General features: G+C 37.9%; 2 protein-coding genes across 4 annotated transcripts in view; one reads left to right on the top strand and one right to left on the bottom strand.

The window, feature by feature from the left end:
* SERPINE3 (serpin family E member 3) overlaps positions 1 to 12915 on the top strand; it is a 32953-nt gene extending 20038 nt beyond the window's left edge. The window contains exons 4-9 of one of the 2 annotated variants that reach the window (XM_048295222.1): positions 400 to 597; positions 5015 to 5213; positions 6259 to 6359; positions 8426 to 8512; positions 10117 to 10200; positions 12233 to 12915. In XM_048295222.1, the coding sequence (XP_048151179.1) occupies positions 400 to 597; positions 5015 to 5213; positions 6259 to 6359; positions 8426 to 8512; positions 10117 to 10200; positions 12233 to 12273 (710 nt within the window). In that variant the 3' untranslated portion in view covers positions 12274 to 12915. Of the gene's footprint in view, positions 1 to 399; positions 598 to 5014; positions 5214 to 6258; positions 6360 to 8425; positions 8513 to 10116; positions 10281 to 12232 lie in introns of those variants that run through there. The other variant, XM_048295221.1, reaches the window with a different exon arrangement.
* Positions 12916 to 13812: 897 nt separating this feature from the next.
* INTS6 (integrator complex subunit 6) overlaps positions 13813 to 14716 on the bottom strand; it is a 40868-nt gene continuing 39964 nt past the window's right edge. For both annotated transcript variants that reach the window (XM_048295213.1, XM_048295214.1), the window contains one exon: positions 13813 to 14396. In XM_048295213.1, the coding sequence (XP_048151170.1) occupies positions 14303 to 14396 (94 nt within the window). In that variant the 3' untranslated portion in view covers positions 13813 to 14302. The remainder of the gene's footprint in view (positions 14397 to 14716) is intronic.

The raw sequence follows: 14716 nt of genomic DNA, 5'->3' as shown, positions 1-14716 counted from the left end.
TAACATAGGGACCCACAAAAATGGTTGCACATGAATGAAATGTAAAATAAGAGTAATGGGAGAAATTCCATTTAACCAAGCATACAGTTTTTTGCCACAATCCGTGTTGTCCAAACTAAGGCTGAAAGCCAGGAAACCTAATTCTTAACACTCATTTGTAATGTGAAGAAAGAGCTGGAATAGGTCTGAATCCATGAGCAGTGTCAAGCTGGAAAACCACTTGGCCTTGTTCTGATTATTTTAAAAAGGCAATCCTTTGCAGTGTTCTCAGTTTTAATGAGGAACAGTCAAATTCCCCTTGGACCATATTTATTGCTTTACTTAGTCACATGGGCCTGGCCTTTAGGCCTGGGCACGTAGGACTGCCTGTGTCCCCCTCCCTTTCTCTTTTCCATGCAGATGGGAATGTGCGTGGGATGACACTAGAGAGCGCTGGGTCGTCACTCAGCCAGGTCACCCTGGTGAGCACCCTATACTTCAGAAGCATATGGCAAAAGAAGTTTTCCTTTATGGATACCCAGATGTTGCCTTTTACCACAGCAGAAGGCTTGACCCTGAAAGTGCCTACCATGCACCACACAGCTGAAGTTAACTATGGTAACTGTCCTTGATCCATATTTGATCGACTGTACAACATGGAACAGATTTATTTAGTTTCCACAGATACCACACTAAGATGCGTTATTTTCCCAACTTGAAGAAGTCACAGAAGAAGTCCCATCAAATGAAGAGACCATCCAGGTGACCAAATTGACTCCTCAAAATCCCAGGCAATCATGAAACAGATCCTGGGTTCAAAATGGTTCCTAAAATAGCTACTGTCCTTGTCCCATCCCTCACAGACCAACACCTCCCAGTACTCCATAACAAACTTGCAAGCTGTAGGAAAATATCAAAAGGCACCAATGTAATGTGCCAGGAGAAAGAGAGATGAGAGACTGAGAGTACTGCACTATACAAAGTCGTTTACAATAGCATGGAGCTGGTTAAATGAAGCTGGCTAGGAAGGGGGTACTGCAGGAAGCACATTTGACCCCATGACAGAGGGGCAATTAAGACTAGAACGATATTAAGCCCCTACCAATTTGATTTGTTGGATGAATAAGAAATTTCCTGGCCCCTCAGCCTAATCACTGTCCCTTGAATGTGTGAGCACCAGAGGGAGCAGAGTATAACCAGGAGCACCAGCACGGCAGACCTGTAGCACTGGTCACAGCCTGTCTCCAAGGCTTTAGGGAAAAACTGCAGATCTTCAGGGACAAATTCTGCAAGAAAAAGGGGAGAAATTCTTATGTCACTTGTACTAAATCAGTGGATGATCTTAGCACGGGCTTAAAACAGTATAAATATAGGTAAAACTTTTATTTGTATAATATATGAATACAGTGTAGGCTACATTGAAAAGGCTTGGTGTATGTGGGTTGCTGACAGAAGGACTCATGTTGCAGGCTTAATTTTCTGCCACCAGGAGTTATGCCAGTTAGCTATACAATCTCTTCCAAAACATAAAAAGCTCCTTTCCCTCCTGCTCTAAATTTCAGAACTGCACTTGGGTGCAGTGCAAATCCTTCCATTTCCAAATCTAAATTTTTTCAAGACAAATTTGTATCTTAACATCATGCCTGCTTTATCCTTTAAGTTAAATAATTTCTCTTCAGTTTTGATATTTACTCCCAAATTAATTGCAAGTCACCAAGCTTTCTCTCAATTTCCTGTTAGCTAAGATGAAGATGCCAGGCTCTTCTAAACTATTCAAAAACCAAATGCTCCAAATTCTCTACTAGTTCTTTTTTGCACTTTTCCAATTTAAATTAGTCTTTCTAGAAAATAAATGACCAGAAATGTACACAAAACTTCTAATGAGGGCATACACATGCTTGATAAAATGTTTTCACCATTTCTATGCCTTGCTAAAAATACCTTGCATAGTGTATTGCAGAACCAGCTCGGGGCAGTTACTCAAGGTTGGCCCCACCTGGACCTTTTTCCTTTTGGCACTTTTTTCCTAGGTAAATCAAGGAGAGGGAAATCTCCAGAGGTATATAACTTTTTTTGTGTGTTTTTGAATCACCAGTTGACGTCCACCACTCCAATCTTCATGGCAGTCTCACTGTTTGTCTTTTATAGAAGTCTTGAGTGTTGACAACACTTAGGAAAGCTACTAGTGACCCTTTTCAACCTGGGAGCCCCTCTTTTACCTTTGCTCATTGTGGTTCTCCCTTCAAGTGGCTGCTTGCTGCCTTGCTTTTCTTGTTCTAAGTGCCACCACTTCTACCTGTAAATAGTGGCACAGTGAAACCCTGTTTAATGTTTTAGTTAAAACTAGATGGCTGGATCTATGCCTTTCTATCAAAGTAGTTATTAAGCCAAAAAAGTTTATAGTTTTTTTTGCTAGTCTATGTGATATTTCAATTGATCCCACTTTCTATTTCCCTCTGCAACCTGATCATTCTTTTCTCCAGAGTAAGCCCTAAAACTTCTCAAAGACAGACCTAAAGTTTCCCAGATTGCCTTCTTTCTCTTACAAATGTACTCCTGTTTTCTAGTCACGGGAAACAACTGAGACCTCAGGCTATTAAAAACCTTTGCTGACTCATTTGCAATTCCACATCCAAGTTCTTCTCATATTCTTGGGGTGGTGATCATTCAGGCCCCAGATTATTAAATGAGAGAAGGCAGGGGGCTACCAGTGCTTATGCAAGTAGAGAGCTCAGGTAAAGCCAGTGACCAGGAATTCCACAGCTGAGCTGCATTGTCTGACCATATATTTGCCCCAGAGTCCTTGCAAACTTGATGTGAAATCATTTGTTGTGCTCTTCTGACCACTTGCCTAAACATAGACTCCATCCTATCATCCTTAAGTAGGTAGCTAAAGCACTAAATTTTTGCACAGAAGAGGAAAATTAGAAAAATATTTGGATCACCTTTCCTCCTGCCTGAAATGTGTGAGCTCTCTGCAGCTGGAGAGACTTTTGAGGAAAGCCGAAATAGAGGGATTATTTAAAATTTGCTGATTGTCAGATTTGATTGGGCCAATTCAATCTCTGTCTCTAAAAAATCCAGAAACATTTCTAACAAATCACTTTAAAATTAATGCAAAAGACTGGTTCAGTACAACTTAAACAGAGGACTGAGATAACTTTCCTTCATTATTAAATGCTAGCAGCTGTCTCCCACCAGGATCCAAAACACAGAGTGAGAAAGATAAGATGTGGCCTGTTATCAATTGCACCATTTACAACATTGTTTATCCTTTTAACATTGCCATGCAGAACAAACCAGCCTGGGGACAAGTAAGACTGCTCTAAGAAAATGTCAACATTACTGTTCACACACATTTCTTAAACACCACAACTATTTTACATGTTCATTTTTCCAAGCAATTTGTTAAGAACGTCTGAATTCTAATTTAGCATATATGTAATCCTTATGGGATGCTCAAAATCAGTTCAAGCAAGGAACACTAAATGTTCTGACTCAATAATTATCTAAAGTCTTTGGCTTTCTTTCTAATTGATAAAGAAGGACTGTATAACCTTTGTGCAGAATGTGCTGACTTCAAAATATCAGCATGCCTACAAATTAAACCACTCATGTCCAGTGCACTGCAAATATAAATCTTCCTTGCTTGTCCATTAGAAACCAGAACATCTTTTTCCAGCAAATGATCCACATGCTGGGAGTTGGTTTTAACAGAGCAATTCTCTCTCCATGTTGCAAGGCAGGAGGGCTCATCTAAGAGTCCAAAATTTAATCTAGCAGAACAATCAACACATAATGAATCCTATCTAGTCCATATCTACAAAACTAACAAACACTGTACACTAAATATTTGAGACAACCTGGAGCTACGCATTTACTGCCAAATATTCAGATATTATGAACACAAGCTGTCTATATACAGTTATTTACAACCCCCGACTCAGAGAGTGTGAGCATCTACCCTTGAAGATACAATTGCTACACCTGAGTGAAGGAGAAGTAGATTTAATATTTTGGATGGCCTGCAGTAAAGGCAGTAAGGCTTTCATCTGCGCCTTGTAGTTAAGTTGCATTTAACTCCTGGCCCACTAGCTATTGCTGAGTGTTCCTGAAATGCTACCTATTGGATTCTCAGATGGAAAAATAAGGAAGCAAAATTGTGACAGCTGAATCTGTTCTACTGTATAACAGAGACCATTAGAAATGCCTGGATTAACTGCTCTTTGGAATGTGGGATGAAAATGGTACTTTTAAATGGCTGTTACAAATTGCTGTAAAACTAAATGCAAGTTTGGAAGCTCTCCAACTTTTACTTTTGAGACTACTTTTTGCAACCTTCATCTGATTGTGAGAGGTCTCTGCACCTGGATTTTCAAAAGTTATAAGTTTGGTGCTTAAATAAAAAAGAAATAAATAGTTCATGTTTAAATAAGCATATGCTAGCTCTTGTGTAATAGAACTATTTGTTTCTTGAAACAAGGTTAAAATTGATTTTTAAAGGTAGTAAAGATGGAAACATGAGCCAAAGTAGGTTTCAATTAATTAAGTAGGACACTCTGCTTTCTATTTTTGTAATTCCTGTCTACTGTAGTAAAATTTTACTGAAAAATATTATAAAATTGTAAGTTTATTCAAAGAACATACATTGTGGGAAGAGTCATCACAGTTGCTGTCATTGCCTTGGTAGTTTTGGGGTTTTTGTCCCCAAACTCTGAGCAAGGTTGACAGCTGTTATATGAAAAAGTAATAAAATATCCATGCTCTGTTGAGGTGGTGCTTCAGGTACCATGAGTGGCATTAGAACTGCTCTGCCAAGATATCTGTCTCTGACACACTCAGCTCTGTTCAGATGAGACTGCTGTGAGTTAACAGCAACCTGAGCTGGCTACAGGAGCCCTGGCACTGGAGACCACTCCTTCCACCCCACCACAGCTGTTCTGAACTGTCTGCTGACCACAGCAAGGACTGTGGGTTCAGGGGGTTTTTTTCCCACTTGAATGATGAAATAAAATCTCTCTTTGCCCACCCAAAGGTCAGTTCCAGACTGCAGCTCTGGAGGCTTTCAGCGTGGTCGAGTTACCCTACCTGGGGGAGAAACTCAGCATGTTCCTAGTGCTTCCCAGCCACAAAAGAACACCTTTGTCCCAGATTGAGTCTCACCTTTCTGCCAAAACCATAACCCTCTGGGCCAACAGCTTGAAGAGAACAAAGATGGACATTTTTCTGCCTAGGTAAGCAAGGTTAGCAGAACGGATTCACTACTTCAGCTGTCAGAATTCCGTGCAACAGTGCTGACATGAGCAGCGTGTGAGCAAAATCAAATTACATGCTTTTGGTTTCATTATTCATCACATGATCAGAGATGCTCTAACCCTTTCTTAAACCACAAAGAGGTGAGCCAGGAATGACAAGACTTTCTAGTTATACCCTGTACTGTTTTAAAAAAACCTAAGTATTTCTGTTGATCCTACAGCTTTTACTTACAATTTGTTTGGGGTATAAATCCTTTAAGGATCTAAAACAGAGAAATGCTGGTGGGCCTTTCCCACACTCATTTTTCTCTTAGCTTAAGGAAGAATAAATATATAACCTTGTAAATACATGCTATTTCTATCTTTTTAAACTTTTCAGAATACTAAAAAAGCACTGGACAAAGAGCTTGGCCTCCCTCCAGCAGCCATAACCACCTTTCCATGCACAAAGCAGGTTTCAGTCATCCATTTTCCACTTTAGTCAGTTGTTTTAGCAAACACCTATGCTGGAGATATTTTCCATCTACTCCTATGACATTGCATAGTAGGAGGAATGAGGTGCAGAAGGCCTTGTGTGGCTGTATCTACTATACAGATCAGCAAGGAAGGGCTTCATTACACCTCTCCTACAATGCATTCATCACATTAACAAAGGACTGAAAAACAGTTTGTACATTAGTATTTGTTTTCTTTAAGCTAATTTTAGGGAAATGTTTCCAAGGGCCATTTGCTACAGCAAAAAAAAACATTAGAAAGAGAACACTTTGGGAAAACGCAGAATTCACACTTCAAGAAGACTTAATAGCAATCTGATTGCAACAGAGGGATTCCTTCTGTTAATGTCTTCAGGGGTAGGTGAGCTGCTTTTCTGCAAGTACACTTAATCAGACAATGCACTGGGCTCAAACAGGAAGAGATGGATGAAATGCAAAAGCTTGAAATAAATTGTGTCTGTTAACACCTTTTAATTCTACAAAACTCTACAAATCCTGCATTTAAATAAAGTCTATCATATTAATTTCAGGTTCAGTATCCGAAGCCTTTTTGACCTAAAGACAGCTTTTTCTGCCTTGGGAATTAGAGATGCATTTGATCCCATCACTGCTAATTTTAAAGGCATTTCAGGTAAGAGGCTTGACTGAATACAAAATGATCCTTGACACAATAGTTGTAAACTCTTACATTTGAATGATTTGTTAGACCTGGGTCTTCTGAAGTGATTGTACTTCGTTATCTGTGAAACTCTAAAGCACAATTCACGCTCAACTGCAATTGTATTTTGAGCTGTTCTGTAGGAAAGTGGAACCTGAAAAAGGTTTGATTTTGGTCTTGAACTTACTTTTTTCTTCTCTTTAAGATTAAAACTGTCAACACAGCATAGGCCTGGAAAAATGCCTATTTATTCAGAAATTTAGGATGCTTTAGTAAAACTTGCATTCCTATTTGTGTTTTTAAATAGTTATTTAACAGCGAGGGATGCTGGTCCAACAAGTCTATATTCCAACTCCTGCCACTGCAAAGAATACTGGTTTATGCCCAGGCTATATTGTCTTGCTAATCCAGTAATCAGTATACAAAGTTATGCTTTCCCTTTGCTAAAATACTGCTCTTATGATTAAATTCTTGGGTTTGGTACACTGAAATTCTTCTGCTCCTTGGAAAATTTGTCCCCATTTAATATTAAACACAAAAAAAAGAACCCAAATTATCTATTCTTTTTCTTTTGACTCCTTCCAGCAACAAAATATATCAACTTAGTAATTTCTGCTCACAGTAAAGACTTGGAGTGGTAGCTGCCCAGCAAGCAGCTCACATTCTTGCGCATGTGAGTGAATAAATGAAATCGCTCCAATTCAGACAAACCTGCTTTTAAAGAAAAGTTGCTTTCCTGGGATGAACCTCAGAAAGCACATTATTCATGGAGTTTTTTATGCTGCTTTTAAAAGTGAACATAGCAACGTTCTGTTGCAATATAGATCTCAGACTGCACATAGATGCACATTAAAATAATTTGTTACTGGCCACTGTTGCTTTGCTTATTGCAAACAAATGTTAATATACTGATAAACTACACAAGGATGTATTTTATAAAGTTAATATCTATTTAAATAAGATAAATACTTCTGGGAAATTAATTCCATAAACAATAACATTTAGCAGCTTCCTTCCTATGTTCACAACTCCGTGGCTTTTGGCATACAGGATAAAGCTTGTAGAAGTATTTGATCCTGCCCTGGCAGGGTTATGGAACAAAGGATATGCTGAGACCCTTCTCAGTTCTATTCTTCTGTGTCATAGGAGTAGAGTTCTAGGTAGCCTAAGAGTTCTGTAAGGCAGAGTTTACAAGGAAAATGTATCTTAACCAATAGATACAGTTGAAAAAAAAAAAATAGGTAAGTTTTCATTTCCTCTTCTGTATGAAGCAGAAGCATAATCTTCAGAATATTTACTCTCAGATCACGTTTAGCAAACAAATGTGTTACTTCATTTCAGACCTGGAATAGCTTTTTTATACCTGAAAGCATCTATTTTTTTTTTTTTCTCAAAAATGTGTAAGATTTATCTACTTTTTTAAATTCTGCCTCTCTGTAGTTTTGTCCTGCTTGCTTCCATCCCAGTTTTTCTGACGGGACAAAATTAAGGCAAGTAGATAAAATGCTCTTTTAGCATTCCTTTGATTTCACTTACACGTTGGACTTGAACCTTGAGTTCAGACAAGAAAGAAAAAACTCTCAACCTTCCCATTTTCTGCCCTCTGCACTCAGCTGGAGAGAAGCAGACTTGCAACACTCTCCTCACTATCTTTCTGAAATGAATTCTTTTCCAAGATTCATTTTATGTCACAGTCCCATGGTTTCTTCCTGAAGAGCAGTTTTTCTACAATTTCCTTTCCAAGGGTTCTTTGGTTCTCTGATTGTCCTCACACTGTTAATCAAAGTTTCTATTCTCAGCATGTAACCTTGCCTTCCACCACAACCTGGAGACCTCTCAAACTAGTAACTCCCATTCAGCATCTAATCCACTGTTATGCACATAGTAGGAAAATGGTCAAAGATGGCTGAAATACCTAATAGTTATATGATCCTTAGATTCTGCAGGGGACAAAAAGGTAAAAGCATTCTGATTATTTTTAAAAAATATGCTCACAATGAAATGCAGAAAATAACTTATTAATTTTTGGCATTTTGCAGAGCAAGATAGCCTTTATATTTCAGAAGCTATTCACAAAGCAGAGATTGAAGTAACAGAAGATGGTACAAAGGCATCGGGAGCTACAGGTAAAACAAATATTCAAACTTCTCACTTCTGGAGTTTATCACTACAAAACCAACTACTAGTCTTTTATTTAAAACAAAAGAACCAACCACTGTAGCATTTATATGCATGCCTAACAAACTTTTGTATTTAACATACTTCCATTTTACCTTTCTAATTATTCATAAGAACTTTTAATTTTTTATGTCCAACTAAGGTGTAATGGCTCAAATGAAAAACCAACTTTGCCAGTCCAGAGAAAATCTGGCACTGCACCAATGATAGATGTACTTCACATCACAAATGCTGGTGGTCCTTGGCTGGGGACCAGGACACTCTACCACTTCTCCTTGCTCCCAGGAAGGAATTCAAGAGGCATGTAGGGAGCACAGCAGTGCATCTCACTGTGGTGCCCAACCTGTTGCACATCCCCTCACTCCAACATCCCACAGTTGCAATGCACACCTGAACTGATGTATTCAGTATTCCTCTAGAAACAACTCCGAATAAGACACACATGTACGTATGTAGGTGTACAGAGAACATCTAACATAACTAAGTCAACCTTTCTGCAGAGCTGTACAGTTTTAACTTTTGTAACAATTTTAATATTTTTAATTACTTTGTGGAAAGCCTCATACAAAATAAAAGCTTTTAGGTGACTTCAATTATGTACCAAAGACTAAGGGGAATAGATCTTTAGCCCCTTGAAACCAATGCCAAAGCATCCCTTAACTGCAGTTGGACCAAATTAACAAGCAGATTTTTAAAAGCATAATTACATTTATTGCTTACTTTAAAAGTTCTGGATCTAGTCCAGATGACATGACGACTTGAAACTAGGCACATTTTTTTTTTTTACAAGCACTAAAATAGTGCCTCTCAAACTAGTTTTACTGTCTCACTTGAATATTCAAGCTAATTTGTTTTAACTGTTCAAAAAATAATCCAGATCTGGTGGATTTCGTTTTGGGGGGGGGGGGGGGGGGGGGTTTGACAATGTATTGTATTGTTAACACTATATAGCTACAAAGAAGAATTCATTTAAACAAGATGTACTTTAATAATAGCTGAACCATCATAATTCTTAAAAACTCTTTATTTAGTCTAATAATTAACCCACAACCAGAGAGAGGAAAGACAGTCATAAACTGAGTTGAGGATACTTAGGGTTTTTTGAGAGCTCTGACAAGAGAAATTCCAGGATGACATAGGTATTTCTCTGCTGCTTGTCTCCCATTTGGATAAGGAACTACCTTTGTGCCTTGCTTATCTTTTCCACCAGAACAGCATAGCTAGGAATTGGCTAACAGGTGAGGCAATAGCATGGTATGACTTCAGCAGTTAGGGATGTAATGACAACAAAAATTACTTTTGATATCCAACTCCGGGCAGACTCCATTCAGCATTGAAATATGCACAAATCACTGGCATGTAGTCTCACAACTCTTGACTTGTTAATTCTGCCAGACTAACTTCACAGTTGGATAAAGTTGTTGTTGTCAGTCTTAAAGCAGAGGAGCAACTCAATAGTCAAGGTACTAACCATCAGACCTTGAGGGCACTGTACAGAAGACAGAAAGAAAACAGATGCATTTGAATGAGTTTTTTCTTTGTTGCATTACAGCAATGGTCTTACTAAAAAGATCTCGAACACCTATTTTCAAAGCAGACCGACCTTTCATGTTTTTCCTGAGACAAGCTAATACAGGTATGCATGCTCTTCCTTTCAGGAAGATAATCCCTCACAAGTAGCACTGAAATCAATACAAACAGCATGCTGTTCTTTAGTCCAGGAAACTTCAACAGCCATGGAAACAGTGGGGTTTGGGGTTTTAAAGCATAATTTCCTTAAAAAGAACGTGTAACAGTCATAGAAGTCAAGGAAGCCAGATTAGCCTCTTCTTTGGACGAGCAGTATGTGCTCAAAAAATTTCTATCAAAATTATAGGCAATAGAAAGATCTCAGAGATGCTGAACATTCCAGCATCAGGAACTGATCTCCACAGGCAATTCAAATTACAAATGGGCTGGATCAGCTGGATTAACATCTGAAGTAGTTAAAATAGAAATTTCCCTATAAAGGAAACTTATTTGTGCCTATACTGATAGCAAACAGACTTCTGCCAAAATATGCATGTTTCTTTGCAACTGTTAACTCTTTTCTTCCAAATGGCCTTCCCTAGCCCCCAAACAAAAGCCACACAAAAATCCCCAACAGAACTGCAGAGCATGTCTTAGAGTGAAGCATCACAGTGCTCCTTTAGCTTCAGTAGCAGATCATATGTCTCATTTCAGATGTCCACTCACATTAAGTTACTGCAGAATCTCTGCCAGAAGAAAACACCCCACAGCTTGTTGGCAGTAATAAAGAACTGCATTATGCACCATTTAGCAGGTACTTGCTACTCTGAAGCATCAGGCTCTCCAAGAACTCTTACCATCCTTAACAATGCAGTAATTTTGCATCTGAAGTATTTTCCTAAAAATCGTTCAAACCACCAAATTTCTCTCATAACTGGGGTCACAGCCATTTAGATTTTCAGGGAACATATAGACATTTATTGGCTTCAGTAAAACACTGGGGCCTAGCACAAAGACAGGAATCATTTTCCTTATCGGCTTCCAAGCAACACACACTGTTCTCTTAGTCAGTGAATACCTGTATACGTAACATTTTGCTCTAAAAACCTGTATCTTAGATTTTTACCACAGTGCAAGCACCTAAAGAGAAAATTACTAGCTTGGTGGGGCCTTTGTTTTAAATATGCTTTGGCAATCATTACCAGTCAGTGAATAAAAGTATTTTACTTGGCAAATGCAGAATTTTAAAATAAAAAGGCATTAATAATCTCACCTATGAAACCTGAGCCACAGACTCTTCAGGATTAAGAACAAACTTATTTTGGTGAATAAAATGGTCAGTTTACTATATATATACATATAATTTATATAAAGAGGAAGGAAATCAGATTGTAAAATGGGATTTTTATGTGAAGCATAAAATATGTACCTTCAAATCAACCCAAAATCAACTATATTTCTGTAATTCAAGCTTTTTAATGGAAAAAGTGAAAACATTCAATCATTTTGTTTGCTCAGACTTAGTGACTCAAGTTATTGAGATATGGAAAACTTGAAAGGGTGAACAAGATCTATTTTTCATCCACCTGTCTAAAAGTGCTTAAAACTTCTATGCCTGTAAAGTTCATAATGAATCTTTATGCAGACCAAAAGCGTTCATTGCATGAATTTTCTAGTAATAGCAGAAATATCTTTTCTAAGACTTAAAATAGCATAGTCCTGCTCAAAATAATTGAAAAAGTTTAGAGTTTTTTAATCTGAAATTCAGGTTTGAGCACATTCCCTTTGGAGGGCAGGCAAGGTAACAGCAACACAAACAACCAAACACACATCCAATGAATCTGAGGCAGTCATTTCATTCTCTTCTGTAACTAAAATATAAACACAAAGCAATGAACTGAGGTTCTGTTTTGCTCAGTGTTAAGTTTCAGATTGTGTCAGGTTTCTGGTTTGGGCTACCAATTATTAGCAAAGGTGTTTTTTAACACAGAAATGTTTAAGTTATTTTAAGACAAGCATGCAATTGCAGTCAGTTTTTCCATATAAGCAACGATTCTATGATCTGCTAATTCCATGCCTAACTTATGTATTTAAACCATACTACACTTTGAAAATGTGGCCCCAAAATGAAATAATGTTAATGTTGTTTTCATTTACAGGTTCAGTACTCTTTATAGGAAGAGTTACAAATCCTTCATAATAAGCATTAAACATATACTCTGACTTCTGTTCCTCTTATAATGAGCTTTCCTCCAATGAAATTAAAGGCTACATTGTATGTATTTATTAAAACACAGTTTTAAGCATCTCACTTTTCTAAGAAAAAGAAAGCGCTAAGCCCTCCACTACCTTATTCCATTGTAGACACTGTGGAAAGTTACAGCTGTCTAGGAATCATCAGCACCACAACTACAGCAAAGACAGTATCCAAATAAACATTTGCAAAAAAATGGAACGGGTTTAGCCTCCTAAATGTTCAACAATATGAGCCAACAGCTTCTCTTCAATTTCATCATGGCTAAAGTTAGCTTGACTGTTGCTGAGTATGTAGGTCATCTGAATGAAAGCAACCCACAAGAAAGCCTTGTAATATGTTATTTTTCAAACATGATTTTATTTCCCTGTCCTGAAGTCAAAAGCTTAAGAACAAAACTGAAATTCAATCTGACTTCAGACAGTTATAATCCAGCTGATAAAGCAAGGTAACAAGCAAGCAGCAAAATGCTGTGAAAAGAAAATGAAGTTGAAAGGCTCTTTCAAAACTGACACAGAATCATAGTCATTAAGGCTGGAAAATACCTCTCAGATAATCAAGTCCAACCATTAGTCCAGCACTGCCAAGTCCACCACTAAACCAAGTCTCTAAACACTGCATCCACACATTTTTTGAACACTTCCAGGGATGGCAATTCCACCAGTTCCCAGGGCAGCCTGTTCCAGACAAAGTAAGAAGCAGGAATGCCCACTCAACAACCAAACTAATATTATTGCCAAAAAGGGTAGCAGTACTAGCTTTACTACCTTTGAATTGTACATAACATAGCACGGACATTCCTGAAGAACACTGAATGCAACTAATGGCATCAAGAAAAATGGGGGAGTTTGTTCAGCATCCTGACAAAAGTTGGGAAATGGCAAGTGTTCAGCAACTCATGACACAAGCATCAGAAACCCAGGCCCACAAAGATTTTGGGTGACAACTGCAAACCACTGACTCCTATGAAAAGCATCAAATAGGACTGTTTTATTCAACTCCCACTGAATCAAACAAATCCTTCCAGATAGTCAGAGCATCCAACACAGCTGAAAGACATGGCCAGTAAAGCAGTCAGTGATATTTTGTGTCCAGGCAGCAGCACCCTCTGGCTGTTCCTGCACTTGTAAACATGTAAAATCTTCTGACACAGAAAACCTCTGTGCAGCTTTCCTCAAAGGCTGCTGACCCCTGCTTTACTGCGCTGAATCCCTCAATAAAACTGCAGGTTTTGTCATGGCTGCAGATGAGCATACAGAACATCACTTTGTTATGCTGGTCACCAAAAGTGCAAAGTACACAAGATACCCTACTACAGCTGCAATTCAGCATTAGCTTTCTTTCACTCATTCTCTGATTAAGAGCAGAATATCCAGTGATACAAAACCACTCTTCATTCTCTAACATTGATACCAGAACACAGAAGCACTGGAAAGGGAAGGCAAAACAAATCATTCCAATAAAAACTGTACTCAAACCTACACAAAGATTAAAATAGAGATTTTATTGATGGAATAACAAAAGTGCTTTTCTTAAATATTTTTCAAAATACATTTATACAACTTACAATAATATATCCAAAATAACTGTATATACAAAACATTACCTTGTTTAATGTATGTGCTTTTTTTTTTTTGAAAATTACAAAGCAACTTTTTGGCAAAGTTCAACCTTAAGAGGTGATAGTTTTGAAGGTTAGATTAAGAAAAATAGAACCTGAGGGAAAGTGACACTTATGTCCATGACAAGCAAGAAGTTCTCAATTTAGTTAAATAAAAATGTTCTCGTAGTATTTTTCACATTACAAAAATAACAGAAGTGAAGAAAAAAAAAAGATGATGGATACTTCTCATCATTTTATTGAGCAGCTTCTCATTCTTTCAGGTACAGGAACTTGAGATAAGAGTGCATGTCAAAAATGAATGCAAGTAAGAACAGCAGTGCCCTGCTGTAGCTCTCTCTTGTGTACAGTCTCTTAGCTGCTGTTGATATGGTTGACCTGATTGGATCTGCGATGGATTTCTTCCAGAAAACTCTCGAGCTGTTCTATCAGCATTCGTTTTTTAAACCTGGGTTTAAAACAAAGCATTATAATGGATGCACAGAGTAATACATGAAACATCATTGACAAAACTTTTACTGAACTCTGGAAACTTCAGTTATTACTACAGGAACAGTGCATGATGAGGCTACACATACATCATATGTATATATACACTGTCTCCTAGCATTCTGGTAAACCACTAACTTGCCTTTCCACCTACTGAATACAAAACTATGTTTACTACAGTTTATTATAGCACATTGCAGAACTTCACTCAGCCCTCAGAAATCCAGGAAAAAGAGAATTAAGAGTTTGTTGCTTCCAGAACTAAAGTTCTGAAGTACA

The sequence above is a fragment of the Corvus hawaiiensis genome, chromosome 2 (genome assembly GCF_020740725.1).
Source record: "Corvus hawaiiensis isolate bCorHaw1 chromosome 2, bCorHaw1.pri.cur, whole genome shotgun sequence".
Lineage (NCBI taxonomy): Eukaryota > Metazoa > Chordata > Aves > Passeriformes > Corvidae > Corvus > Corvus hawaiiensis.
Note: the sequence above shows the minus strand (reverse complement) of the source record. Positions and strands in the feature narration are given on the sequence as shown.